Source organism: Dermochelys coriacea, chromosome 24 (genome assembly GCF_009764565.3).
Source record: "Dermochelys coriacea isolate rDerCor1 chromosome 24, rDerCor1.pri.v4, whole genome shotgun sequence".
Classification (NCBI taxonomy): Eukaryota; Metazoa; Chordata; order Testudines; family Dermochelyidae; genus Dermochelys; species Dermochelys coriacea.
The window spans coordinates 9,236,435-9,262,195 of NC_050091.1; the positions used below are offsets into that span (position 1 = coordinate 9,236,435).

The window sequence follows — 25,761 nt, forward strand, 5'->3', positions numbered from 1 at the left end:
CAGAGCAGCTCCTGCCTTGGCGCTCAGGGACGGCAGTGGTGGGGGCGGGCGGGCGTGTGTCGAAACCTGCTCTTCCCACCCTGTGAAATGTGAAATTGGCATGAGAGCGAAAGCGATGAGAAAGCTGCGGGCCCTTTACAATGCATTTCTACCTGCCTCTCACTAGCACCGGCCTTGCTGGCCTTTAAACTCCCCTCCCACCGGGCAAGAACCCTGCCTGGACTGAGGGATGCTCTCCTGCCTGTGGAGAGTGCAAAAGGCCCACCCTTGGGGTCTCCCCGTTGACAGCACCCAGCGCCGCGGCCTGGTGACCCACGCAAAGACTCGTTCCTAAGGGCGCCCCTATTGGTACATGCAGGGATTGCACCATCCCCAATTCTCCCGATGTGGAAGTGAACCGGGGGGTGGGCGGCAGGGGCTGCATCCAAGGAGGTGGCCTGTAGTAGCACCACTCTCTCCCAAGCTAACAAAGCGTTGGCAGGAGTCTAAGACCACAGGTCTGGTATCGAGGGAGAAGAAGATGAGAAGACACCACTCACATCAAAACTTGGGTGTGTGAGTCTGTGGGGGCGTATGCTAGATTTGGATCCCTCTCCAAGGTGTGTGTATGTGACTGTGTGTGTTGGATTTGGATCCCTTGTATTTGTGGAGTGTGTGTGTGTGTGTGTGTTGGATTTGGATCCCTTGTGTTTGTGTTGTGTGTGTTGGATTTGGATCCCTTTCCAAGGTGTGCATGTGTGACTCTCTGTATGTGGCCGTGTGTGTGTCTGCGTGTGTTGGATCTGGATCCCATTCCGTGGTGGGTGGGTGGTGTGAATCTGTGTGCGAGTCCATGTTTGTGTGAGTCCCTGTGTGCATGGGAGCCAATGCATGGGTGAATGACTCTGTGTGTCTGAGGCTGACAAGCCGTAGGTGTGAATCCATGTGTGCCAGCTTTGGATGCCCGTCCATGGGAGTGTGCGCGACCCCGGGGAGGGTGGGCCTGTGTGTGTGCGGTATCTGTTTTGCGCCCTGTGGTTTCTTGAAGATGCTTGGGCAGGAAGTTACTTGGAGGCAGCAGAACTCATTTCCTGCCGGGTGCCGATCCCCAGCCCTGACAGCGAACAGGAGTGCAACGGTGCAACGAGTTTTACGTCAGGCTTGGGCCTCAGCAGCTTCCTCTCTTGGGTGCTGCTTCCGCTGCTGAGCCGCCCGGCTGGGGGCTCCCCACACCCTGGGGCTGGGCTTTTGGGGCTTCGTTCCCAGGCCACAGACTCTCTCTGGACTGATTTCTAGTTTGGATCCAGCCCAAGCTGAAGATTTCGGCAGCCAGAGATTGATGCTGTAGAGGCGACTATGGGGTGGATTTGAGGAAGAGACACCTCCCCAGGGCTGCTCGGTTAATGGCAGCCATCAAAGGGGCCGTGGGCTGAGGATTTCCTCACCGGCCCGCCCCGCCCCATGTGGGCCAGGTGGTCCCAGCAGCGGGAAGGGCTGGGGCTGGTGTGTTAGAGCCTGGAAGCCCCTGGGCTGGTCCAACCATCCCCATGTCTCTCGCCATGAAAGCCCGGCAGAAGGTGAAACGGAAAGGAGCAGCCAAGGACCGGGTCTTTGGGTGTGACCTGCTGGAGCACCTCCAACACTCTGGCCAGGAAGGTAAGGGCGGTGTGCTCCTCCGGTGGCAGACCTTCCGCCCCGGGGGCTGCGGCAGGGAATGGGCCAGGAGACACCTCTCTGGGTGGTGACCCATTGCTCGGTGGGCACCCTGCCAGAGCCCCAAGTCCTGCTGAGCTGGTGTCTCCAGCCCAGAGCCATCCTCGCCACCGGCAGTGGGGCTGGGCTGGGGGAGCAGTGGTTTTCTGTGAGCATCCGCTTGCCTTTGCACGGAGCCTCTCTGGGCGTGTTCCTGAGCCTCCCGCATTGCTGCCTGAGAGCAGCCTGGGCAGATGGACCAGGGGTCAGGGCAGGAGCCATCCAGGTGCAGCTTTAAGCCAGTGTTGCAGAATCAAGGCTGCACCGGGTATGGGGCCGGCCCTGAGCTGTCACAGGGCCCCGTCGTGCCGGGTATGGGGCCGGCCCTGAGCCGTCACAGGGCCCCGTCGTGCCGGGTATGGGGCCGGCCCTGAGCTGTCACAGGGCCCCGTCGTGCCGGATATGGGGCCGGCCCTGAGCCGTCACAAGGCCCCGTCGTGCCGGGTATGGGGGCGACCCTGAGCTGTCACAGGGCCCCGTCGTGCCGGGCGTTGGGCTGGCTCTGAGCCGTCACAGGGCCCCGTCGTGCCGGGCGTTGGGCTGGCCCTGAGCCGTCAGTACAAGCCAGCTTGGCATGTAGAATCGCAGCGTTCCCACAATCCCACTGGAAACCTGGGTCCCAGAATTGGGCTCCTGCAGTCAGGGAACAGACACATCCCATGGGCCGTGTCTCAAAGCAAAGCATCCCAGCCCAGGGGGACCCCTGCCCTCCCTAGGGGCTGTCAGAGCTTGGGGCCCGTTGGCAGGGAGGCTGGCATGCTCTGTGGGGTAACCACGGGGTTCCAGTGCCCAGGGAGCCCCTTGGTCTGGAGTCCAAAGGTAAAACAGACAGAACCTTAGCTGCTGATTTCAGATCTGGTGATGTGGCCAGTGCCAGGGTTGGAGGCTGGGCCTGGCATAGGCAACATGGCTCCCCTTCCCCTGTTAGAGCTGGAGGGGTGAGGGGCAGAGTCCTGGGAGAGCTGGCACCCCACAGGGATAGAGCCCTCACTGCAATGCCCCTAGCACCACACAGGGAGAGAGCCCTCACTGCAGTGCCCCTGGCACTCCACGGGGAAAGAGCCCTCCCCACAGTGCCCCTGGCACCACACGGGGATAGAGCCCTCCCTGCAGTGCCCCTGGCACCCCACAGAGAGTCCACACAGCAGTGCCCCTTGCACCCCACAGGGATAGAGCCCTCCCCACAGTGCCCCTGGCATCGCACAGGGATAGACCCCTCCCTGCAGTGCCCCTGGCACCCCACAGAGAGTCCACACAGCAGTGCCCCTTGCACCCCACAGGGATAGAGCCCTCCCCACAGTGCCCCTGGCATCGCACAGGGATAGACCCCTCCCTGCAGTGCCCCTGGCACCCCACAGAGAGTCCACACTGCAGTGCCCCTGGTACCCCACGGGGACGGAGCCCTCACTGCAATGTCCTTGCCCCACCCCTTGGTTCTCAGGATCGGTTCTGACAGAGGTGGCATCAGGGTGGTGATGGGGAGGAGGCCGGCATGTTACACACAGGACGTTGGCTCTGTGTACTGGGTGCCAGGCTCTGCCACTGGGCAGAACAGGCCACTCAATGCACCGCAAGAGGGAGGTGGAGGCATGAATCATGCTGATGGTTTTGGAGTCTTGCTGACAAGGGCGCTTGCATCACTGCAGATTGAGCAACAGCGGGAGCTGCGGAAGGAAATGCAAGCAAGGCCCTAGTGGAAGTGCTTAGTAAACACGCTGAGGGACCCGGGGCTACCACAGGGGGTGCCCCTCAGGGCCCTGTCCCACAGCCTGAGAGCAACACCTGCAGGTGTTCATGGGAAGTGGAGCAGACCCAATGCTGAGGTGCAGCTGATCGAGTGGTAGGTATCCCAACATGCATTGCTTTGGCTGGGCTGCTTCGAGCTGGCTAGAGCATTGCATGCTGGGATGTCTTGTCACCAGCAGCCATACCTGTGCTAGAACTATGTTAACTTGCAGTTACATCCCAGTGCCCATCGCCTGAGGAATTCTGATCCATTTAAAAGGGGGTGATTAGGGCTATGTCCATTTTACAGATGGGGAAACTGAGGCACAGGGCATCTATGGCTGACATTGGCAAAGCCAGGAGCCCACAGGCAGCTAGGTAAGGGATCCAATTTAGAATCATAGACTACCAGGGTTGGAAGGGACCTCAGGAGGTCATCTAGTCCAACCCCCTGCTCAAAGCAGGACCAATACCCAATTTTTGCCCCAGATCCCTAAGTGGCCCCCTCAAGGATTGAACTCACAACCCTGGGTTTTAGCAAACCAGTGCTCAGACTGCTGAGCTGTCCCTCCCCAAGCTGTCCTTGTGAGCTGGGAGCTGTGAAAGCTCTTTTAATGGCCATCATCTCAGCCAGACTTGCGCCAGGCCCCTCCAGAGCTGGCAGGTGGGTCTGTGCAGCTGGAAAGGCCAGAGGACTGGGGTTCCCTAGCAGAGCTGGGTGGGAACGAGTTTTCCGTCCCACATATATTCTGGTGATTTTGAAATGTTTTCTCCTCTCGAACTGGGACGGAAAGTCAAAATCTTGGAAATTCTCATGAGTGAAAAAAGTGAATTTGTTCCTGTCGGGTCAGAGGAAACATTTTTCATTTGGATTTCAACCTTTTTTTCAACCTTTTTTTCTGTTGGTCATGTTAGCTTAAATTTCAAACCAAAAAGTCCCATTGAGACAGAAAACTGGTCTGGTGCATTTTGAAAATGTCAGACCCTGCTGGCCGTTTCAGGGCAGCTTTCCTCAAGGTTTTATCCCGTTGGGAGACTCGACGGATCAGACCCTGGCCCATGAGCCAGTTTTGGTTTTGACCAATCTGCATTTCTCGGTGAAAAAAACCATTTGTTGAGAAATTCCCGAGCAGCTCTCCTGAGGCGCTGGGTGCTGTTGAAACCCCTGCGCAAAGCCCCTAGGGTTCCAACAGGTCTCCTGCCACCCCCTGCGCAGTGGGTTACACCCAGCACCTCCAGAAGCCAGACAGCTTCACCTATCGCGCCCTCTCCTGATTGGTTGCCTGCAGCATCTCCCCCTGAAGTGGCCCAGATCCTCAAAGATATTTTGATTTCAATTTAACTCCACAAAGGCAGCGTGGTCTAATGGACGCAGCACCAGACTTGGACACTTTAGGGGGTCTAGTCCCGGCTCTGCCGCTGACCAGCTGTGCAACCTTGGGCAAGTCATGGCCTCTCTGTGCCTCAGTTTCCCCCTCACACTTTGTCTATTCAAACTGTGAGCTCTTTGGGGCAGGGGGCTGTCCTTCAGTGTGTGGGGGCCTCCGATCGCGGTTGGAGCCTCCAGGTGTTAATTAGTCGTAGTGGGCTTCCTAAATCTGGATTTAGACTCCTCAATTTGCTTATTCTGGCCTCTCGTCATCCCCTGGCAAGTGAGCAGCAAGAGGCAGGGGTTAAGAGCCAGGTGCCTGGTCACACACAGATCGGGTCACAGATGTGATCATCAGATTACAGCAAAGGCTCTGACCTTGCAGTAACTCTGGTCTGCTTCTGAGTCGCTGGGCAGCACTGAGGGGGGTGGATGCAGGATCCCGGACTCCGTGACAGACCCAGCAAGGCTTCCCGGGCTGCCAGAGATCCTGAGTGGGAGCAGGTGTGGGAATCAGCACGTGTCCGCCCTGTAGTGGCTTCCCAGTTCTTTTCCTGTCCCCACGAGGGCAGAGCCTGCAGCTGTTAGTCACTTTCCAGGAAGGCCGCCTGAGCTGAAATCACCTGGTCGGGCAGGAAACACATTTTGCAGGAGGCTGGTGCACCAGGAACTTTGCTCAGCGAGCGCGTTATCTTCTCCTCCAGCCACAGGCATGGTCAGTGGCAGCCCGTGCCTGGGGTGGAGGCAGGGGAGTTTCTGCCTCTTGATGTCAGGCTGGTCTTGCTGCTAAACTGCTTCTCGAATAGGCAGGTCGGCTACATCAGGAGTCACTGACCTGTAGTGATATGATCAGGGGTAGCTTAGGAGGGCACCGTGTGCCGTCACTCCAAGGTGCTCATCTGTGCCCAGAAGCCCCTGATACTCTACCTATGTCTGTTTCCTGTTCCCGAATGACCTCGGAAATTCCAGGTGCTGAGAAGGGAACTAGGATGATCAGAGATATAAAGGGCCTGTCTTACAAGAGGAGACTCAACCGGCTTGGCTGGTTTAGGAAAGGGGATGTGATTCCTGTCTATAAATATGCAGCGGGGAAAACATCAGGGAAGGAGAAAAGCTATTAAAGCCACAGGACAAAGTTGGTACAAGAACAAATGGGGATAAACTGGCCCGGAATTAATTTAGGCTGGAAATGAAAACCGGCGTAGGGGGAGGTTCTGGACCAGCCTCCTGGTGGAAAGAGCAGGGGGCAAACAACCTAACTAGCTCTGAGATGGAGCCTGATGCATTTCTGAATGGGTTGCTATGAGGTGGCTGCCTCTGATAGCAGGAACTGGGCTCCTTCCAGGCCCAGGTTCCCAAGAACTAGCAAGTCCGGACCACTAACGTCAAAGGTCCAGTTGCACAGTGCCAGTCATCCTGTGGATAGTGCTTTCCAGTAGACAAATCAGGCCCTGGACTGTGAATTACAACCCCTCGCTGGGATGTTAATGGCTCCATGCTCCTCAGTGGGAAGCAGCTAAGAAGAGAGACTGTCATGCCCCAAGTGACCTCAAAGGCCAGCGTTTTCAAAAGCAGCCGCCACTGAGATGGGGTGTCCGTTTTGGGGCATCCAACGTGAGACCAGAGAGATGTGATTTTCAGAGGCGCTGAGCACCCACAACTCCACATGGGGCAGTGGGTTTGCAGCCCCTCTGGAAACCAGACCCTCTGTGTCTCACGCTGGGCTCCCCCAAACTGTGTCAGCGGGCACTTTGGACAATTTGGGCCTAACTCTATACAAGTAGCACTTCACCCAAAGATGAAATGCAGCCACCTCTGGGGTGGAAGGTTGAACAGTTGCACGCCAATGCTCGCACGGCAGTCTGGAATTAGAAGGTGATGGTGGGGAATATTGTGCCCAACTGAAAGTGGGGGGAAACATAGGGGATCAGAATGTTCTTTCCCCAAGTTGAAACGTGGGCAGGACATGAGCATAAAAAGTGACCAGCCCAGTGCCATGGGATGTCAAATCTACAGAAGTGGCCAGGACCTCAGTCAGAGGATGCTTCCCCTAGCACCGTGCCAGGGAGTTGTTCAGTAATGAGAACAAGAAAAGGATACATCTCTAAGTCACAGCCGCCACTTCCGGCAGTACCTTGGGTTTTCCCTTATTTGTGTATTAACCAGGTCAATCCTATGTAGCTGATGAGCCCAGAGAGAGGAGATCGAGGGGGGAGGGGGGCTAAAGGTTATAAGAGGCCTTGCTCTGCCCTGATTGACTGCGATCCATTTTCGGTCTCTTGTGGCAGAGACGATGGTAGCAGGCGATTGCTTGGTGTTCCTACAGTGCCACTTCTGAAGTGAAATGTTGCAGGCAAAGAGTCATGTCCTGGCCGTAATTAGATGGCATCTATTAATTGTCTAGATCATTGGCATGCGCCTTGTGAAATCAGCACGCGATGAAGTGCTGCTTGCGTTGGTTCTTAGCGCGAAGCCCATCCAGGTATCCGCAACTCACATGGTCGCGAATGCCTGAGCTGCTCAGTCATCACAGCGGCTGGTCAGGCGTGCCGCAGCGTGGCAATCGCAGCTGTGGGTGATTGAGTGCATGGAGTGCTGGGCTCTAGCCCCGCCTGCTCTGGAGGGCCTCTGAGCTCACTGACACACTCGGAAGAGTTGGTGGTAGGTGGGCATTTGCAGAGGCAGTAGCTGCAAGGTGGCAGGTGTAAGACTCTGTATATATGGTAACAGCCAGCCACAGGTATGGTCACTCAGAGCTGTGTGATCTAGGCCCCTGCTCCATGCACCAAAGAGGAATCCCCTTTAACTGGCTGCAGGCATAGAACAAACAGATCTAGTCTCGCACCCAAGGCCTGATGAAGGTATAGTCACTACAGGCCCCAGTTTAGGGCCCCAGCTCCCAAAGGCATGTGATAACACTAGAGTCTCAGGACTTGCTTTCGAAAAGATGACACAAAGGTGACCCTTATGGCCACAAAGAGAAGCTTGAAAATGTGACCTGGTGTAAGTGCTACAGCGATGCAGCCCTGCGTTTGCAGAGAGCCTGAGCCCATCGCTCTGAGGGGAGGTGCTGCCCCATGCAGCTCAACAGGTTAATGCTGAAACCTGCTGCTTTGGGGTCCCTAATGTCACAACCACAGCAGGGACTCGCTCTGCAGCCATTTGGCTCTGCTGGGGTCACATCTCCAGCCTGTCCCACCCCAAAGTCCTCTGCAAGTAAAGGCACTCTGTCCTCCCTTCTCAGGGATGGGCCACACCTGCTTAAGGCAGGGGCTATTGTTCTGTGGAGGCAGGAGGCCCAAGGGTGCCCAGAGAGGAAAGGGGGCAGGGCTCCCACAAATCCATCTCTTGTGTAGGTAGCTCCTGATACTGCAAACCAAACAGGACAGGGCAGAAGTGCAGAGGCTGTGGTCACAGGTTGCCTTAATTGGGTGCTGGAGGGAAATATTTGGGGTGGGTACTGGGGCTGAGGTTTAGGATGAGCACCTGGTGGAGGAGAAGTTTAGGGTGAGCACCAGGAGGGTGAGCACCATGTGGGGGAGGAGATATTTAGGATGAGCACCGGGGGAGAGATGTTTAGGGTGTCTACTGGGGGGTGGGGTTAGCCCCTTCATGGTTCTGCTACAGGGTGGAGGGTCTTTATGTGTCCCCCCCCACAGATCCCTCAGCTTGGGTGGGTGGGGCAGAGCCCTCCCTCCTCTGGGACAAACCAAAGCCGTCTAAGACAGGGAGCATTGGTCTGGTGAGGGGGAAGCGCCCCTCCGCGCCCAGAGACTAGTGCTAGGCCCCCAGAAGACATCTCTTGTATGGGTGCCCCTGCAATTGCCACCCTAAAGAGAGGGATGGATGGGATCGTGGGGACCCCCAAGTGAGGCTGGATCTAGGATCCTGGATTGCAGTTCTCTGGCCCTGCTCTCTCTCCCCCCCTCCCCCAGCATCTGAAATTGGTAAAAAATCAGCCTCAAATGAATGGAATTAAGATGTTCAGAATCGAGCCGGGAGTCTCCACATGTGGGCTGGGTCTGAGACAGCCAGAAGGGGGGATGACACCTGCTGTAGTTCTTTTGGTTCCAGTCTGAGTGTAGACAAGTGCTGAGCTCCAGGATCACCTATCCCAAGCATTGAAAAATCAGGAGCCTGGCCACTAAAACAACTTGAGATCGGCTTCAAAATCATGCAGTGTTTTTAAAAATAATACATTGTGGGGTCTCTTTCTTTGCCGACTTCAGGGGTCACATTTTCCATCTTTTCTCTGCAACTGTGAGGCCTGAAGAACCTAGGAATTTTTGCATGAAAGCTGAGATCTTCATGCAATCCCCTGACTCCAGCCGCTGGAGCTTTAAGACACCAAATATCACGAGACTGGGAATTCGTGCACAGTTGTGTGTGGTTGCTTGTAGATTGATTTAAACCTGACATATTGGGGTACCTTGGGCTGGTAAATTTACAGTCACAACACCGCTCTGAGCAGTTTTAAACTGATACAAGAACATCCACACACAAATTTGCACCAGTTTAACTAGAAAGGGTTTTGAAACTGGTTTAAGCTGAGTCAATGCAACTTCTGAATAAAGGTAATGGGTGTCTCACCCTTTTTGTTTCTCTAGCCCCTTTGTCTGCACTCAAACACACGCGTGTGTGCGCTGGCTAAGCACAGCAATTTCACACCGCATACTGGGAGTACATTTCATTTCCTGTGTGTGGTGAAGAAATGAAATCAGCCGGTGACTCCACCCAGTCAAACCTCTCCAACCAGACACCAAGCCAACTGACGCAGATTTGTTCCTTTTTCACTTAACGCCCATCCACTGTACTGAAAGGTCCCTGTAAGCAGGATCTGGGGGGCTGTACCCTAGGTACAGCTATGCATGTGATGCAGAGTGCAAGACAGAATCCATGCGTTTCCATGGTAATTGCAACGAGTACATTGTTACAATTTGTTAGTTATTTTATGGTAGAGACCCCAACTGAATTGCAGCGCTAGGAGCTGTACATACATATAAGTGACAGCTCCCAAAAGAATCTAAATGGACATTACACAGATGGGAAACTGAGGCACAGGGTCAAGTAAGTGACTGGTCACGCTCACAGGCACACAGGGTAGCTAATGTCATCCCTTAGCCTTGTAAGGCCTGGACATGCCGTTCTAATCCCAGCCCACAGGGGGTGATGGTCTCTCTCTCTCTCTCTCTCTCACACTCACACACACACACACACACACATACAGACTTCAATCCATGCAGTGCAGGACGCAGAAGGCGGGGAGCAGCGGGTTTCCCGTGAGGCCATGAGACCCCCCAGGAGCAGCCCTGGTGTTGGAGCAGGGAGACGCTGTGCGGGAGTGGAGCCATGCATGGCTGAGAGCTGTGAGGCTGCCCCAGGCAGAGGCAGGTCCCGCTAGGGTGGCTGAGCTCAGGTGTGACAGGTGCTACAGTCCACGGGGAACCCTGCTCCCAGGCCTGGCCTCCGAGGACTGCAGGGACTGGGGTGCAGGGGTGGACCATGAACACTTGCTGCTCTCTCCCTGCCAGCCATTTCCAGACCCCACTCCCGACCCCCTTCCCTCATCCGGCAGGGTGCCCCCCAGGTCTGCTGGTTCCTGTGTGGCAGGGGCAGTTATTTTCCAAATGCTTCCCAGAACCCTTTGCAAGGAGGGCTCAGGACAGTCAGAACAAAGGATTCTGGGGGGCCACCCCCCTTGCCACACAAGACTGAATCGGAGCAGAGTCCGCTTTTCGGGGAGCCCGGGAGCAGAAACTCCCCAGCCCCGGCTCAACACTGGCTCTGGGGTGAGTGCCCCTGGGGCTCTCCCAGCCAGGGCCTTTTTGCTGTGATGCCCTGGGCAGCTGCCTCTCAGAGCTCCTGCAGACAGGAATTTGTCTACACAGGAAAATTAATCTGGAGTAAGATCAGGTGTCAATTTAAAGCAGATTAGCTGTTCCTCATTAACTCCACAGCCCCACATTAGTGGTCTCCTTCTGGTGGTTGCCTGCTGCTACTGTACCCCTTTAGAGAATCCAACCTCCCTTGGGAGATCAGTGTGGGTCTGACAGCTGTGGCTGGGCCCCAAGAGGTGGAAACTCCTCCCCAGCTGTCCACTTGAGAGCAAGACATCATGCGTGTCTGCTGGGGAGGAGCAGTGAAAGGGGGACATCGCAGCGGACTTGTCCCGCTCCAGAAGAGAAGAGTTTGGGGCTCTGGCCATTTCGTGGCCATGGCTCTAGTCTGCCCCCCCCCCGATTTGCTGCCGAGCTCCGGCTGACTCTCCTCTCTCCCCCCAGTCCCCCAGGTGCTGAGGAGCTGCACCGAGTTTGTCGAGCAGCACGGCATTGTGGACGGGATATACAGGCTCTCTGGGGTCTCCTCAAACATTCAGAAGCTGAGGTAAGGACGGGCTGAAAATGCCTCTGATTGGAGGGGACACTTGCGCGTGCGTGTGAGACGAGTGTGGGGGCTTCCCATGTGTCTGATGCACTCGTGGCGTCTGTGACACAACACATGGCTCTGAGGGGCCCTTCATTAAAAGCTGTGGGTGAACTTTTCAAAGTTGAGTGCCCAAAGCTCCTACATGCACATCTAGGGACCTGCCTAAAAGGGCCAGTTTGAAACTCTTGAGTGAAGTGGGGGATTCCCCATCTCTTGTTGTCTTCAAACCCAGCCAGGGTGCCTTTCTGGGAGATACACCATAGTCAGACACAACGTACTGGGCCCAATATACAGGTAACTGGGTGAAATGCTCTGGTCTGTGTAATACAGGGGGTCAAGCAAGATGATCTAATGGCCTTAAACTCTATGATCTAGGAATTTTTAAAGGTGCTGAGCTCTTTCTTTCTTTCTTTCTTTCTTTCTTTCTTTCTTCCCTGAAATCTCCCATAACGCACCTCTAGGCACTGAACAGTATTTAATAAAACAACACACCTCACTTGCAGGTCATCTCAACCTTGGAAAACTCACATCCAACAGTAAAATACAGATCAGCCTCAAATTTGCCCCGAAGGACAAAAGACTGGGGGAAGAGCCAAACCTTTACCTTGTGCTCTGAATGTCAAACAGACTCAGACTCCTGCAGAGCTGTGGAGGAAGCAGATTGCAAAGCTAAGACAGCCCCTCTGAAAATGCAAATCTAGGGCCTGTTATTTGAGTCCCAGCCGATCTGAACTGTGGAGATGAAGCACAGTTAGAACTGGGTCCCAGACATTGCAGGGCCTTAGAGATCATTAGAGCTGGCTGGGAACTGGGATTTCTGTTCCACAGGAAATTCTGCCATTTCAAAATGGGTTTTTCCTCCAAATTGGAATGAAAAGCTGAAATTTTGAAATTTTCCTCAGAAGAAAATTAACAAAAAAACCAAAAACCCAATCTGGAGCCAGCGAAACGTTTCGTTTTGCTAATGTTGAAATGTTGAGTTTCAGTCAGATAACATTTTTTTTCTTTTGGATAATGTCAAAACCCTGTAACAGTGGTTTTCAACCTATGGCCTGCGGATACCTGAGGGTCCACAGACTGTGTCTAAGATTTCCATAGGGGTCCGCATCTCCATTTGAAATTTTGTAGGGGTCCGCAATGGAAAAAGTTTGAAAACCTCTGCCCTGTAATATAATATTAGATATGAAGTATAATATAGATACAAAGTAATATATTGGTATAAAGTAAAAATCAAAGCGAAATGGGAATGTTGAAATGAAACATTTTTTCCTTACTGAAACAAGTAAGCTGACATGGTTTGTTTTGACTTTTTCCCATCGAAAATGTCCTTGAAATTGACACGTTCCCACATAATGTTTAGATTTTGATGAAACTACAATTTCTGACAGACAACTGCTCCGCTGAAAAATTTTCACCCAGCTCTAGGCCCGGGGTGTGACGGGTATGGTGACAGTTCTCAGGGTATCCCGGTCTGTGAGTCACCTTCTTACGCCCTGCCTCTAATGATAGCTGGGGGTAAGCATCTAACCACCACCAGCCGTCAGACACTCAAGCGCTGTCCTCCAGGCTATGCAGTTTAACAAGAAGTGCACCCCATCCCTTAATCCCCTTCAAGCATCGGCAGCTTGACGGATCCCCTGTGATGTCCAGCCCCTGACACGCTACTCACAGAAATCCCAGATCCTCTACCCCAAAGAAGCACTGCACCCAGTTTTACCTTAAATCTTCGCTCCTGTGTAACACACAGCATTTGTGCCCACTTATAATAAACCAAAAGACGGTTTATTTAAGAAAGAACAGAGGTTTCACTAGAAAGAAGAGAGAGTGTTGGAAGCAGATGGTTACAATACGAAACATCATAAAACAGGACCTGGATCCCACCCTTATTAATAGTTCCCTTTCCTAGCCAATAAAGTAGGTTTCCCCCTGCAAAATTCAGATGGTTGCAGAACTGGGTGGCTTCCCAGGAACCGGGGTCCAATCCTTCCTGAAACATCGCCACCCAACAAAACGTCTCCTCAGTGAATGGCTGCAGAGTGTCTCAACCAGTCTTTTGCCTTCACTCCCGAATGAAGTGACCTCCTGGCAGTATCATGCTCCTTTTCACCTCCCGTGGCTTTAGTGTGTATAGTTTACCTTTGATGGTTTTCCATTGACTTCTCTGGGTTGTTGGGATGGCGGACAATGGAGCGATACATTATGTCATGGGCTAGCCAGGGAAGGGCAACATCTTCCTCCCACTGGAACGGGCCCGCACCAAGACATATGATTCCTTGGTGACTCCATTTTCCTCCAAGGCGTAGTTTTCAATATAGTTCCATTATTCCTTAATGATCAGTCGTACGCACATCTCGAAATGATTGGGAGTATCGTTACGTTACATTACAAGCTTTCAGTAGAGACCTCACATGCTACCCTTGGTGGATAAATACCATGAGAGTGGTGTCTGAGGTGTAGTGAGTTTGTCAGGTTGGAGACAGGAGTTTCTTGCAAAGAACAGTGAACGCTTTGCTCATTGGCACCACTAGGCCTTTGTGTCATATGTAGATAGCCCCAAGCTAGCTTTGACGTAGCTACCTCGGGGCAATTACCCAGAGTTTCAGGTGGGCTTTTACAGCCCATGCTGCCACGGTTTTACTGCTCTGAGACCCGAGCTAGCTACATTAAAGCTAGCTCAGGGATGTCGACATGTCTAGACAGACCCCTCGTCATCACCTGGAATTGCCCCCGGAGCAGACAGGGAGCCTGGGCAGTCTGGGGGCAGTTGGTGCTACATGACCCTGGGGACTCACACCACACTGGGCAGCTGCATTCTGCACTCGCTCACCTGGCTTCTGGTTCCTGGATGATGGCAGTCCCTTTGGCTTGGTGACCAGCGCTACAGGGCAAAGAGGGCCTCTGGATGGGAGCTGGCCGTGTCGTTTCCAGCTCGGGTTGAGCAAGTGCACTAAAACGAGCAGCGAGACGAGTACCTAGGGCTTCAGGTGAGCTGGTACGTGGGGCAGGGAGCCCATCCCACCACAGCTCCACTGCAAGTTTTAGCGCACTCTCTCCATCAGCATTAGAGCAGGTATGTCTCCCCAAGCTGGATATGGCCACCGCCAGCTCCAGTGTGACGCACACAAAGAGAAACAGGGACCAAGGTCTTAGGGCTCAGAGGGAACTTGGCTGGCCCCAGCCAATGGTGTGCGGGGACTGGGTCTGGGTGTCTTTGCCTGTGTGGGGATTGTGCATGTGGCCCATGGAGCCCTGATGTGAACACATGCTCCTAGGTTTGCCAACCCTCCAGGGCTGTCCTGGAGCAGGAGCACTGGAACAGGGGGACAGGGACAGGGGGCCATGACCCTCCTACTTTTTACCGGTCATAAGGGTGAGCGAGGGTTGGGGGGAGGGGATGGAGAAGAACGAGCAGGGGGTGGGGTCTTGGGGGGGAAGAGGTGGTGTGGGAGCGGGGTCTCGAGGGAAGTGGCAGGGCCACGATTCGGGCACCTGTCCTCCTCCCCCCCCCCGCACACACACACACACTTTTCTGCCACTCCTGTCCTGGAGTCTCCAGGAATCAAAGACTGATCTTTCATTAAAGATGATGTCATGTGATGAAACCTCCAGAAATACGTCCAGCCTCAGCTGGCAACCCTAGCTGCTCCCCAGTCTCATCTCCCCCAGGCCCACCAGTGCAATCACTCTCCTCCCTCTCTTGGTTCGCAGGCAGGAGTTTGACAGCGACCGCTGCCCCGATCTCAACAAAGATGTGTACCTGCAGGACATCCACTGCGTCAGCTCCCTCTGCAAAGCCTACTTCCGGGAGCTCCCCAACCCGCTGCTCACCTACCAGCTCTACGACAAGTTTGCTGTGAGTCTGGCCCTGCAATCTGCCTTCCGGGGATGCCTCCGCCACAGTGCTAACTCCAGTGATCGGCACCTGGGGCTGAGCCCCGGGCTCGGCTTACTGCTGGAGCGAGCAGCCACACTGCAGAGCCTGACCCGAGTGCCTGTGTCTGCCCTGTTCTGTACTCCCCTGTGTGTGTCACCCCCGCTGGCGGGCTGCTTGGGGGGGAACGCCATGGGTCTTAGCATGGCAGTGAGTACTAAGTGCAGTGGTTTGCTCCCAGTGCATTGTGGGAGAACTTGCCTGTCCTTCTGGGCACACAGGGGGAATTGTGGGAAGACGCAGGAATAGGGTGACCAGATGTCCCGATTTTATAGGGACAGTCCCGATTTTGGAGTCCTTTTCTTATATAGGCTCCTATTTCCCCTCACCCCGTCCCAATTTTTCACATTTGCTGTCTGGTCACCCTACGCAGGAGGGCTATCAGCACTCGAGGTTTAGCCTGCGTCCACACTCCAAAGTGGGCAGGTTACTAGCCCTAGTAAAAGCCTCACTCAGCCTTTAGTCTGTACTCTAGCTGGGCCAGCTAGCCTAAGTTTAATGTACCACCAAACTGGGGGTGAGAGGATTTGTGTGTGGACGGGAGCAACAGCCTTTGTAGTGCAGTGAAGACAGAACCCAGCAGTCTTGGCTACCCGCTGTGGCAATTTCACGTCCGCCTTGGTCCTCACAGTGGTGAAGCACTAGGAATTAAATCATCAGCAGCTGGCATCCTGCCCGTCCCTCCAGCACTCTGACAGGCAAATTCCCAGCAGGGCGTGGGTGAAGCTGCGTGTGCTCTGACTTGCGTGTGCAAATCAGGGTGTTTCTGTGTTTCCCCTGGGGCCCATGCGTGGGCACAGGTATATGCTCCATTCAGCACCCGTACTTTAGCAGACGTGAGCCTTAGCAGAGAAAGGGCAGCCCTTGCCACTGTGGGACAGATGAGATTGTGGGTAAGTTTTCTTCCCAGTGAAATGCCCCACAATCGCTGGGGTGTCCACTTCTTGAACAATATCAGATTGAGTTAGGTCCTGCTGAAAGGTCCCAGCAATTGTTATGAGGGGAGCCTCAGATCCAGAGCCCCCGCTCCGAGCAGCCCGCCCTGAGGAGCATCCCGTTACGGTTTGTGCAGAGTTATGAACAACCTCCATTCCCGAGGTGTCCGTAACTCTGAGGTTCTACTGTAGATAAGTTCATGGAGAATAAGTCCATCAATGGCTATTATCCGGGATGGGCAGAGATACAAACCCATGCTCTGAAGTGTCCCTAGCCTTTGTTTGCCAGAAGCTGGGAATAGATGAGGGGATAGATCACTTGGATCACACAGAGGATGTTCTGCTCATTCCCTCTGAGGCATCTGGCACTGGCCACTGTTAGAAGACAGGATACTGGGCTAGGTGGACCATTGGTCTGACCCAGTATGGACGTTCTTATGTTCTTATGCAGGGGCTAGGCTTAGAATTGGGAGAAATTTTATGCAGATTCTGCGCCACTGACAGTTTTCTCGAATTCGTGTTGGTTTTGCTGAAATGTTCATGTAGGGGGGAAAGAAAATCCCCAAAAGTTGAGGCACAGCTGTGGCTGTGCGAATCAGATGGCAGGGGCTCCATATTGAAGCGAGACAAATGCAGACTGGAAATAAGGTATAAATTTTTAACAGTGTGAGGAATTAACCATTGGATCAATTTCCTAAGGGTTGTGGTGGATTCTCCATCATGGCAATTTTAAAACCACGATTAGAGGTTTTTCTAGAAGATCGGTTATAATTAGGGCCCTACCTAATTCAGGGCCATGAAAAACGCATTATGGGCCGTGAAATCTGGTCTTGTGTGTGATTTTTACCCTATACTATACAGATTTCATGGGGGAGACCAGCGTTTCTTAAATTGGGGGTCCAAAAGGGCGTAGCAGGGGGGTCGCAAGCTTATTTTTGCCACCCTTACTTCTGTGCTGCCTTCAGAGCTGGGCAGCTGGAGAGCAGCAGCTGCTGGCAGTGGCCCGCTAGCAGAAGCACAGAAGTAAGGGTAGCAGTAGCACCAGAATCCCCCTCCCCCTACAATAACCTTGCGACCCCCACCCCTCAACTCCTTTTTGGGTCAGGATCCCTACAATTACAACACTGTGAAATTTCAGATTTAAATAGCTGAAATCATGAAATTTACGATTTTTAAAATCCTATGACCGTGAAATTGACCATGACTTTGGTAGGGCCCTAGTTATAATTCAAACAGGAATTAGTTCAGGGGAATCCCATGGCCTGTAGAAGGTCAGAGTAGATGATTATAGTAGTTCCTTCTGACTTTGGAACCTATGAATCTAGAATTTCTGACTCTATTCAAATGTGACCTGCCATGTGGAACAGCTGGAAGCTCATTGGGCGAGTGATCTGGAAACTGAAACTGCCTAGACCCAAAGTGAAACTCAGTGAGCTGAGCTAGAGAAATGCAAAAAGTCACGGCCTGGCATGAACAGTGACAGTCCCCCGCCCATCCCCTACCCCAGGCCCACCGGACCTTTTAATTGGACCCCTGCCCCATGTACCCAACCAACCCCCTCATCCCTTCACTGTAATCTGGCTGCACGAGATGCAGCCGGTCTGCTTTCAAACCGCGCCAAGAAAACATCTATACACGCTCGTGCTCCACACCCTTCACGCCCTCACCCTCCTGTCTCGCCCCAATACAAAGTGGCGGGACTTCCTGCCACCTTTGAAGGGTGAGGAGCCCCGGTGGGCCAGCCTATATTCCACCTTAGTCCCGAGGCCTGCCGGGGATGTCAGTTGGCGGCTCCTTCACGGAGCCGTGAGCACAGGTGTGTACTTGGCGTGGTTCATCTCAATCCCAGACACCTGCCCCTTTTGTGGCGTGAGGGAAACCCTGGCACATATATATCTGGAGTGTGCCAGGCTGTAGCCCCTATTCTGGCTCCTCACCAATATTTTATTACGCTTTTGGTTGCACTTTTCCCCTCACCTTCTTATCTATGCACTCCCTATCCATGGCCCCACAAAGTCACGGGATCTCCTCCTGGCCCTCCTCCTGGCCCGAGCTAAAATGGCCATCTATAAAACCAGAGTGAGGAGGTTGGCCGATGGAGTCTCCTGTGACTGTAGGGCCTATTTCCGATCCTCGGTCCTTTCACGTATCCGGGCAGAGTTCCTCTGGGTGGCGTCCTCTGACTCCCTTGACGCCTTTGAGGAGCAGTGGGCGCTGTCTGGGGTTCTCTGCTCAGTGTCCCCGTCCGGTTCCCTTCGTTTGACCCTTTGACCACACTCCTGTTCCTGTTATTTCATTAGTTGTCCCCTGGATTTTTTTGGTATCTAGGTCCTGTGGATCCCCCTTTTAGGCTGGGGGGGATCCTTTAGCGGTGGACGGGCTTCGCCTGCCCACTTCCCGGATCCTAGTAAGATGAACAGTGACACTCCATGTGATCTTTAACATTCTTTCCATTCTAATAACCACAGGCAGTTAGACCCTGCAATAATGAAGGCTTTATTTTGCTATGTTTAATGTTATTTCCCTGATATTAATCTTCATTCTCATCATCTTTGGTTCTTATTTGGTGCTCTTCATTTGTAGATCCCAAAATGCTTTACAAAGGAGGGTCAGGATCAGTATCCCCATTTTACACATGGGGAAACCGAGGCATGGAACACCAGCTGGGGGTGTGGGCTCTGGGGTGGGGCTGGGGATTGGGGCATGGGGAGAGGCTCAGGGGTGCAGGCTCTGGGAGATGCTTACCTCAAGAGGCTCCCAGAAGCAGCGGCATGTCCCTTCTCTGGCTCCTACGTGGAGACACAGCCAGGGGGCTCTGCGCGCTGCCCCTTCCTCAGGCACCAGCCCTGCAGCTCCCATTGGCTGCGGTTCCTGTCCATTGGAAGCTATAGGGGCGGCGCTTGGGGCAGGGGCAGCGTGCACAGCGGAGGCCCCTGGCTGCCCCTACACGTAGGAGCCAGAGGGGGGCCATGCCGCTGCTTCCGGGAGCTGCGTGGAGCCGCCCCCAACCTTGCTCCCCAGTTGGAGTGTCGGAGCGGGACAAGCCGCAGAACCCGCTCCCCAGCAGGAGCTCGAGGGCCGGATTAAAATGCTGGTGGGCCGGATTCAGCCCGCGGGCCGTAGTTTGCCCACCCCTGCCCTAGGGGCGCTGCTCTCTGCCGTGGAGTGCAGAGGAAATGGATGATGTGGTGCAGGGAGTCTGCACGTTGGCCTGTTCAAACCACTGCAGCGGGCCATGTGTCGCTGGTGCCCTGGGTGTGATCATGTCACCCTCTAATGGCCAGTGCTAGGGACTGTAACCATCTGTTACTGACTCTCTCGGTTTTGGGGCTAAAGTTTGTGAGTTCAATCCCTGCTGGTATCTCTGTGCAGGCTGCCCCCGTTCCCCGCTTGCCTGCTCCCAAGGGTGCCATAGAAATGATCGCTAGTCAATAAATGTTGCGGATTGGTCCTGCTTTGAGCAGGGGGTTGGACTAGATGACCTCCTGAGGTCCCTCCCAACCCTGATAGTCTATGATTCTATGAATGATTAATAGCAAGGATTTCAGTAGGACGAGACTGACTGGGGCCTCTGGATGCCGCATAATACAAACAAAAATAATGGTGCTCGTGTCGTCTCTAGAGAAGTGGGGCTGGGCCTGCCGGGGCTGGGAGTGGATGGAGCATCTCCTGGGACCTGGGGCAGGGCATTTGCTGTCACACCATTGCACAAACAGCAAGGTGCCATTTCCCACGTGAGGTGGAGAGGCCTGGCTGGCTCTGGAGAGCCCTGGCTGCTGGAAGGGGGTTGGAAGTGGTGGAGGCTGCAGTCAGAGCCACAGAACTTGCTGCTCCATTGCCAAACCTGGACCCACAATTTCCTCCGTTTTCAGCTGCCCCTGTCCCTCAGGAATCACCTGGATGCCATCTGGGAGGAACAGACATGGCCAGAGGCAGCAGTTGGAGGCTGGGTTGTTTAGGCTTGTTCTCAACCCAAGCCGAAATGGGCTCCCCTGTGACTAAGGGTGTGTCTACACTGGAGCTGCTGTGGCAGACGGGCAGACGTACGCGAGCTAGCTCTGAACAAGCTGGCATACTAAAAATAGCAGCGTGACCACGACAGCACAGACGGCAGGAGGGGCTAGCTGTCCAGGTACCTGGCTGGAGTCCAGGACTGGAGTATATTCTGGCAGCTTTACAGCCCCAGCTCCAGTGTAGACTTATCCATAGGAGCGACTTGCTGAGCTCAACTGGGTTCCTCTAGGGCTGGGTCGGGCTGGTGTGAGCCATGGAGGAAAACAGGGGGGCCCAGGTCATGTTTCTGGATCAGAGAGCAGTGGATAGAGATGGGTCAGCGGAAAACAGGAAAGATCCCAGAGCTCCAGGGCAGCGGGTGTGAGGCTCTGTATGGCTTTGCTCCAAAGTCATGGCGGCCTTAGGTTCTGTCCTTGGTCCAGGGCTGGGCTGGGCTTGGTGGGACCCTGCAGCCACCCCACCCCACCCATGCTGTGAGGATGCTGGCAAGAGATGGCCAAGAAGGGGGAGTGGAGAGAAAAGTCTGGATTCCTCTCTCTATATCATATTGCCTCTATCTAAATCCCTGGTATGCCCACATTTGAATACTGCGCGCAGATGTGGTCGCCCCATCTCAAAAAAGATCTATTGGAATTGGAAATGGTTCAGAAAAGGGCAACAAAAATGATGAGGGGTCTGGAACGGCTTCCGTGTGAGGAGAGATTAATCAGACTGGGACTTTTCAGCTTGGAAAAGAGACGACTCAGGGGGGATATGAGAGAGGTCTATAAAATCATGACTGGGGTGGAGAAAGTGAATAAGGAAGTGTTATTTACTCCTTCTCATAACACAAGAACTAGGGGTCACCAAATGAAATTAATAGGCAGCAGGTTTAAAACAAGCAAAAGGAAGTATTTCTTCACACAATGCACAGTCAACCTGTGGAGCTCCTTGCCGGGGGATGTTGTGAAGGCCAAGACTATAATAGGGTTCAATAAAGAATTAGATAAGTGCCTGGAGGATAGGTCCATTAATGGCTATTAGCTAGGATGGGCAGGGATGGTGTCCCTAGCCTCTGTTTGCTAGGAGCTGGAAATGTGTGACAGGGAATGGATCACTTGATGATTGCCTGTTCTGTTCATACCCTCTGGGGCACCTGGCATTGGCCACTGTCGGAAGACACAATATGGGACTAGATGGACCAGACCCAGTCTGGCCGTTCTTATGTTCTTATGACTCTTGCTTTTCTCCCAGGATGCCGTGGCCATACAGATGGAGGAGGGACGGCTGGTGAAAATCAAAGAGGTGCTGAAGGAGCTTCCATCCCCACACTACAGGTACTGGGGGTGGGGAGGTGATCCTCACCCCACCGCCCACCCCAAGGCCCCTCAGAGTGAGCATGATGCATGAGCAAAAGCCTCGGGGGTGGCTGGGGCATGGCTACTTGAGCTCAGCCATACAAAAAACCCTTGAGTTTTGGAGATGGAAGGGCACAGGCCATGGGGGAGCCAGCTCCCCTTCTGCTCCCAGGCTGGCCCCTCCAGGTCAGGGCTGGGGCATTTTGGAATGGAACACACTTGCCTGGCCTGCCCTTATCCTGCGCTATCCAGGCTGCCAGTCAGGTGCCTTTCACCAGCTGTGGTGTGGGGTCCCTGCTGGATGTTGGTCCCAGACTAATTTACCCCAACCCCAATATCAGTCATAACAATCAGCAGCAGTCACCTGGGTCAGCCACACATTGCCCCAGCCTCAGCCCCTTGCTCTCTGCCCCTTCCACTGCCCAAGAGCTCTGGCTAATCCCCCCGTGTGCTGCAGGTCATATGGGGGGGCACGTCGCCCAGCGGGGAGCTCAGGCTCTCAGCCTGCCCTCTGCTGTAGCCCATGTAGCCCCTTGGCCATCCAGTCATAGGAGAGCCTGCAGCGGGATTGCTTAGGAGCTCTCTGGCCAAGCAGGGAGTGGAAAGGCCAGCTTCTCCTCTCTGTGGCCAGCTCCTGCAGCACGGCTGCTGATCGGTGGGCTGGGGGGCTCCCCACACTTTGGCGGCATTGTCTGTTGCGCTCAGCGTCGGCCTCCATCGGAGTGAGCGGGAGTTTGATCCCTGGAGTGGAGCTAGGACAATGTTGAGCAAAGCCTCTCTCCAGTCAGGCCTTGCCCCTCCTGCTGCCCTCAGCTGGCAGAGACGTCACCGAGGTGGAGCCAGCCCATGGGGCCGTGGCCTGGATTGATAGCCGTTGGCAGGGCAGTGGGAGGGAACCTGGCTCCGCGGCTGCTACTCTCTGTGAGCCAGAGTCTCTCCTGTGTCAGACCTTCGCTCAGCACCAGGCTGCAGAGTGGGTCTGGCCCCATGGTCAGCATGCTGGTCTGTGCCAGCCCGGATGCAAATTAGAGCAGCCTAGGGGCTGCTTTAACTTTTGCCACTGGTATGTGGTCCCTTAAGAGCCTCTCCACAACTTCTGCCAGGGGGATTTGCCATTGGCCAGGATCCAGCTGAGGGGCTTGGGTGAAAACCAGGGCCTGTGTGTCCTGTGGATAAACAGGGCATGTCATCTTCAGCGCCGCCAGTCCAGTACTGTGCAGGCCTGGACTCACTGCCATAGATGGGACAGTGCAGAACTAGAGGGGTCAGACAAAGGCGATGGGATGATCCAGGACGCGGAGACAATCTGCTATGAAAAGTGTTGACAAGGTCAACCCTGTTAGTTAGAGAGGGGATGAATGAGAGGGGACTGAATAGTCTAGAGAAGGGAAACTGGGGGCTTCCATTTGCCCAGTCTCATAACACAAGAACAAGGGACAGGCAGGTTTCAGAGTAGCAGCCATGTTAGTCTGTATTCGCAAAAAGAAAAGGAGGGCTTTTGGCACCTTAGAGACTAACAAATTTATTTGAGCATAAGCTTTCGTGAGCTACAGCTCACTTCATCGGATGCTGTATTTTCCACTGAATGCATCTGATGAAGTGAGCTGTAGCTCACGAAAGCTTATGCTCAAATAAATTTGTTAGTCTTTAAGGTGCCACAAGTCCTCCTTTTCTTTAAGGGACAGGCAATGACCCAGGAAGATGGGAAATCCCAGACTGATAAAAGGAAATACATTTTCATGCATCATGTGATCGGCCTATTGAATTCACTGCCACAAGATGTCACTGATGCCCAGAACTCAACAAGATTCCCAGGGGGACTGCACAGGATCTGGGCAACAGGACTATTCAGAGCAGCGGTTCTCAAACTTTAGCAACCGAGGACCCCCATTTTGACTTAACATTTTTGGAGACCCCCAAGACCCCCTGCTCAGCCCCAGGCCCTGCCCCTGCTCCACCTCTTCCTGCTCCCTGCTCACTCCATCCCTCATCCCTCCATCGCTCGCTCTCCCCCATCCTCACTCACTTTCACCAGGCTGGGGCAAGGGGTTGGGGTGCAGGATGTGGACTCTGGGAGGGAGTTTGGGTGCGGGAGGGGGTGCGGGCTCTAGGAGGGAGTTTGGGTGCGAGAGGGGGTGCGGGCTCTGGCCAAGTGGCACTTAACTTGGGTGGCTCCCGAAAGCAACCAGCACATCTCTGTAGCAGTGGCTCCTAGGCAGGAAGCCAGCAGTCTCTGTGCGCTGCTCGCAGGCACCGCCCTTGCAGCTCCCATTGGTCGCAGTTCCTGGCCAATGGGAGCTGCGGAGTCAGCGCTTGCTTGGAGCAGGAGCTGTGTGCAGAGACCCCCTGCTCCCCCCCCAACACCCCACACAGGGGCTGCAGGGACGTGCCAGCCATTTCTGGGAGTGGCACGGAGCCTGCCTTAGCCCCGCTGGTCATTGGACTTTTAACGCCTAAAATCTCCTGGTTTGGCTTCAGTAGCCTCTGGGAAATAGAGGGAGAGGGAAGAGTTGAAGGACGGCGGGGGAGGAGTTGATCGGCGGTACCCGCGGACCCCCTGGAATACCCTCAAGAACCCCCAGGGGTCCAAGGACTCCAGTTTGAGCAACGCTGATCCAGAGCGATCACTGATCTCCGACTGTTAGAGCCCAGGGTGGGACTATGGGGGCAGATTGTCCCACAACCGTTGCTGTGTGGTGGTGACAGCTGCCCCGGCTGCACCTGGTGCTGGCCGCTGTCAGAGACAGGACACTGGGCTAGATGGGTCTGATCCTGCCTGGCATCCCTGTGTGCCACCGGTCTCCAGCCCAGAATTTTGAATCCCCCCGACCCTTTGTACCGTGCCGTGCCATCTTCATGTGAGCGTCTCCTTCTCTTGCCTTGGCTGCCGTAGGACCCTGGAGTTTCTGATGAGACATCTGGTTCACATAGCTTCCTACAGCTCCCAGACCAACATGCATGCCAGGAACCTGGCCATCGTCTGGGCCCCCAACCTGCTCAGGTGAGAGCCAGGGGGGCGCCAGGGATGCCTGTTGCTTTGGTCACACTGTGCACGCTGAGGCAGTGTCAGAGGCAGGGAGGAGGGTTCCTGGGGGAAGGGGACCAGCCTCGGTGCTATAGAGGGATGGGGATGGAGTGTGACACCAGCCTGGAGAGACGGTAAGATGGGGAGGAAGTGAGGCTGGGGAGAGCAGATAGGAACAGGAGATGGGTGTGCGGGGGAGCTGGCGAGGGAAGGGGAGAGGAAACCATTTTAACAGGACATCCCCCTCTTGCCACGTTCCCCCGAGACACCAAGTGACCTCCAAATGTCCAGGCGAGTTGCACCCGTTTCTCTTTGCGCTCCTCTCCCCGCACGCACCAGGTCTCCTCTAGCAGAACGCTAGCCCCAACCCAAAGCCAAAGGGTGCCCCCCTGCCTGGAATCTCTGCCCCGCGGTGGGGAACAGGCAGAGTGCGAGGGGAAGAGGTGGGCCAGATCTCAGCAGCATTCACTTGCTCAGCCACGCCTCCCTGTCCCTCCCCTCCAGGTCTAAGGACATCGAGGCCTCTGGGTTCAACGGCACAGCTGCCTTCATGGAGGTGCGGGTGCAGTCCATCGTCGTGGAGTTCATCCTCACCCACGTGGAGCAGCTCTTCAGAGACGCCCCTCTCAGCGGTAGGTCCTTCGGTGCCCTGCCCTGGCGCTGAGCCCCGATAGCTCTGGGGGCCTCGTGCCACCCAGGTCACCTTCCCTGGATGGAGGTGACTGGCAGGCCCTGCTGCATCTGGCTCTGCACCGCAGGGCCAGCCCAGCCCTTCTCAAGACACTGGGGCCTGGAAAGACAGGCCACTGGGGCTGGAGTCCTGGCTGCGGTCATGTGCCGAGCACCCATCTTGCCACCATTCGGAGAACACAGGCCCAGCTCCTCCTCCTTGAAATGAAGGGGAGTTAGGCATTTCAAGCTGTGGGGATCTGGACCTTAGCTACTCTTTAGCCGAAGGTCTGTCTACGCTGCAGCGTAAGCCCTGGGTTAGCAGAACTCGAGTTCACAGAGTCTGGGTTCGTTAACCTAGGGCTTGAGTGGCTACACTCATTTGTAACCCCCAGGTTAGGAACGGGTCGGGGGAACCCTGGGTCCTGACCTGGGGCTCCTGTGTCTAAGCTGCATTACGCGGGCCGGAGTCCAGTGAGCCACCCGTATCCCAGACTCCCGAGCGCTCTCCCAAAAGGTGGCCTGTTGTGGGAAAACTCGACTGTCCTGAGGATGAAGAAAGTCAGGCTGTCTCCCAGAGGGGCTGCATCTACACTGCA

The 25,761-nt window shown here is 54.7% G+C and overlaps 1 protein-coding gene across 4 annotated transcripts in view; it reads left to right on the forward strand.

Annotated features, from left to right (window-relative positions):
- Positions 1–1,077: 1,077 nt before the first annotated feature.
- ARHGAP30 (Rho GTPase activating protein 30) overlaps positions 1,078–25,761 on the forward strand; it is a 51,056-nt gene continuing 26,372 nt past the window's right edge. For 2 of the 4 annotated variants that reach the window (XM_038383337.2, XM_038383338.2), the window contains exons 1-6: positions 1,078–1,635; positions 11,107–11,209; positions 14,960–15,104; positions 21,365–21,447; positions 24,362–24,469; positions 24,998–25,125. In XM_038383337.2, coding sequence (XP_038239265.1) covers positions 1,527–1,635; positions 11,107–11,209; positions 14,960–15,104; positions 21,365–21,447; positions 24,362–24,469; positions 24,998–25,125 — 676 coding nt within the window. In that variant the 5' untranslated portion in view covers positions 1,078–1,526. The remainder of the gene's footprint in view (positions 1,636–11,106; positions 11,210–14,959; positions 15,105–21,364; positions 21,448–24,361; positions 24,470–24,997; positions 25,126–25,761) is intronic. The other 2 variants (XM_038383339.2, XM_043502377.1) reach the window with 2 other exon arrangements.